This window comes from Aquarana catesbeiana, linkage group LG06 (assembly GCF_042186555.1).
Source record: "Aquarana catesbeiana isolate 2022-GZ linkage group LG06, ASM4218655v1, whole genome shotgun sequence".
NCBI lineage: Eukaryota > Metazoa > Chordata > Amphibia > Anura > Ranidae > Aquarana > Aquarana catesbeiana.
This window is the reverse complement of record NC_133329.1, coordinates 75,769,592-75,772,044: the sequence shown is the minus strand read 5'-3', so window position 1 is coordinate 75,772,044 and position 2,453 is coordinate 75,769,592. Positions and strand designations below refer to the sequence as shown.

The 2,453-nt window shown below is 43.9% G+C and overlaps 1 protein-coding gene across 1 annotated transcript; it reads right to left on the bottom strand.

Moving 5' to 3' along the window:
* Nucleotides 1–202: 202 nt before the first annotated feature.
* LOC141148630 (E3 ubiquitin-protein ligase TRIM11-like) lies at nt 203–2,046 on the bottom strand. The gene has a single exon (XM_073636249.1). The coding sequence runs from the start codon at nt 1,997–1,999 to the stop codon at nt 470–472; it is 1,530 nt and encodes a 509-aa protein (XP_073492350.1). The 5' UTR covers nt 2,000–2,046; the 3' UTR covers nt 203–469.
* Between the last annotated feature and the right edge of the window lie 407 nt (nt 2,047–2,453).

Sequence of the window (2,453 nt, the reverse complement as noted above, 5' to 3'; positions counted from 1 at the left end):
CCTGTGGATAGTCCCCCAGATGATTGATTTCACCTGTTGAAGAGCACTGCTAAAGCTACGGCATACAAAAGCATTTTACACTATTCCACTCCTCCAAGCTTGTGATAACAGTTTAGGTAAGGCTCTTCTGTGTTACAGCATCACTGCACAAAGCCAGCTCCATAAAGACATTGAAGGGTTTAATGTGGAGAAACTTGAGTCCTGCACTTAACCTTACATTCAGCATCAATATCTGACCACACAAATGTTCATTTGGCTGAATAGGCAAAAATTCCCATAAACAAAAAAATCTCATGGAAAGTCTTCCCAGAACAGTAGAGTGAGTGAGGAGGGAGGCAGCTCAGTGTCTCAGTATTATTGCCCAAAAAATGGCCATATTAAAAAACTAGGGTCAATAATATTGTTTTAAGAAGGTGTGATGATCACGTGTCCACAAACGTTTGGCCCACAGAGTGTATTTGTTGCAGTATTAATTTAGGATTGTAATTCTGGAACCCTCACCAAGATAGAAGGCAGCATGCAAGGGTCTGGTGAAGGTGGTGGTGAAGGTGTGGAGGTGTCTGATGGGGTCACACAGTTGGTAGAAGGACAGACGTCCGGCTTCATATTCCAGGAATATCCCAAACGACCTCACAGGAGAATCCGTGGGGATTTTTGTTTTAGCATTGTTGTGCCTCACGCTAAGATTGTCATCTATACCGAGAGCCCAGGATCTCCTGTTGTAACCAATGCGAGAGTCAATTCTTGCTGTCTTTCTCTCTATATTATCATAGGCAACTCCAATGCTACATTGTGTTCCCCTCACCTCCACCTCCCAGTAGTGATTTCCTGATAAGAATTTGCACTTACTCAAAACATGTTGGGATCGGAACCTCTCAGGACAAGCACGTCTAACTTGACGATTTGCGGTATAAGAGGCCGTTCTGGAATTTCTTATTTTAATTTTACAATGAGCTGTCTTTATGTCCAGGGTAATCTCCGATTTCTTCATCTTTGGAAAAGCATCCTTCAGCATCCGTTTATTCAGACCATCAGAGAATTGTAAGAGTTCCTTGTACAGCATCTCTGAAATTGGTGCTTCGTCAAACTGATTACCGCTTACTTTGCTATTTTCATCATCAAAAATCCCGATTAAATCAGTTCCCATTACTTTCTTGAGAAAAGTCAATGGATCGCTTACATTACATAGCTCCTGCATATCACAAATCTTTCCGGTAAGCTCTTGCCTCTGCTCCTCCAGCTTCTTCTTCCAATCAAGGACTAATTCTGAACTTTTTATTTTCTGTACTTGGACCTCATTCAGGACCTTATTATGAAGAACTTCAAGCTCTCGCTGGACATTTTGGATTTGGGCAGTGACTTGTTCGCTGACAGCATCTATTTTTTTTTCCTGTGCTTCCTCAGAGTCCTGCAGACTATCAATCTGAGCCTGGATCTTCTGTCTTTCCTTTCTCAGATTTTCTATAAACAGATTTAAGTTTTTGTTTTCATTCTCAACAGAGTGAATATTCAGAAGCAGCACCTCATGATTCCAGTGTTCTCCGCCAAGGTAGCAGGGGGAGCAGATAAAGACGTTGTGCTCTGTGCAGTAATGATCCAGGACCTGCCAGTGGACGGGACACTTTCTGTCCTCCGAGGATGCGGTAGGCTCTATCAGAACATGTTCAGGTGCAGTACTGTGCTTCGTTAGGTGTTTGGCACAAAGTGAAGCATCACAATGTAGACACGTCTTCTCTGCAGGAACAGGACCATCGCAATATGTACAAGGGACTGTCTCCACCGTATGCAGCCGCCTCTTCTTATGGAGTATCGGGGGGCATTCCAAAAATTCTTCTCCACAGTTTGGACAGGTATAAACTCTGGACCCTCCCTGTGTATCCAGCTCATGTGCAATACAGTCTCTGCAGAATCTGTGTCCACACTGCAACGACACCGGGTCTGTATAGGGGTTCAGGCAGATGTAGCAGCTCAGATCTTCGTTCACAAACACAGCCGCCATTCCGAGAATACAGAATAGACAGAAATGCACTGATTACCCAATGTACAGGGGTGTACGCTGCAAGCAAGATTAAGTCATTCCGTAAGTCAACCAGTTGTTAAATACGCAGCGAGTAGCAAGTCATCCACCAATCGAGGAAGAGAAAATAAATATTTGTAAACAGGTTCATCCGGTCCAAACACATTACAGTCCTTCCTTTCGAGCATTATACAAATTTCAAACAAAAACAAATGTTATTTTAATTTTTTTTAAGTGGCAAAACGGTCAGTGCAAATGGGTGTCTGACAAGTTTGAAGAAGGGTATGTACTGTAATGTTGTGTACAGAGCACACATCACCTTATACATAGTGGAGGAGGGTGAAGCAGTGGCGGCTGGTGTTTTTTTTGGGGGGGGCAGCAAACAACCACCCCCCCGTTGGTCGGTCGGCGGCACCCCCCCTACCCCGGTACTTAC

Coding starts and splice junctions, on each gene's coding strand:
- LOC141148630 (XM_073636249.1), bottom strand. CDS start 1,999: ATGGCGGCTGTGTTTGTGAACGAAGATCTGAGCTGCTACATCTGCCTG.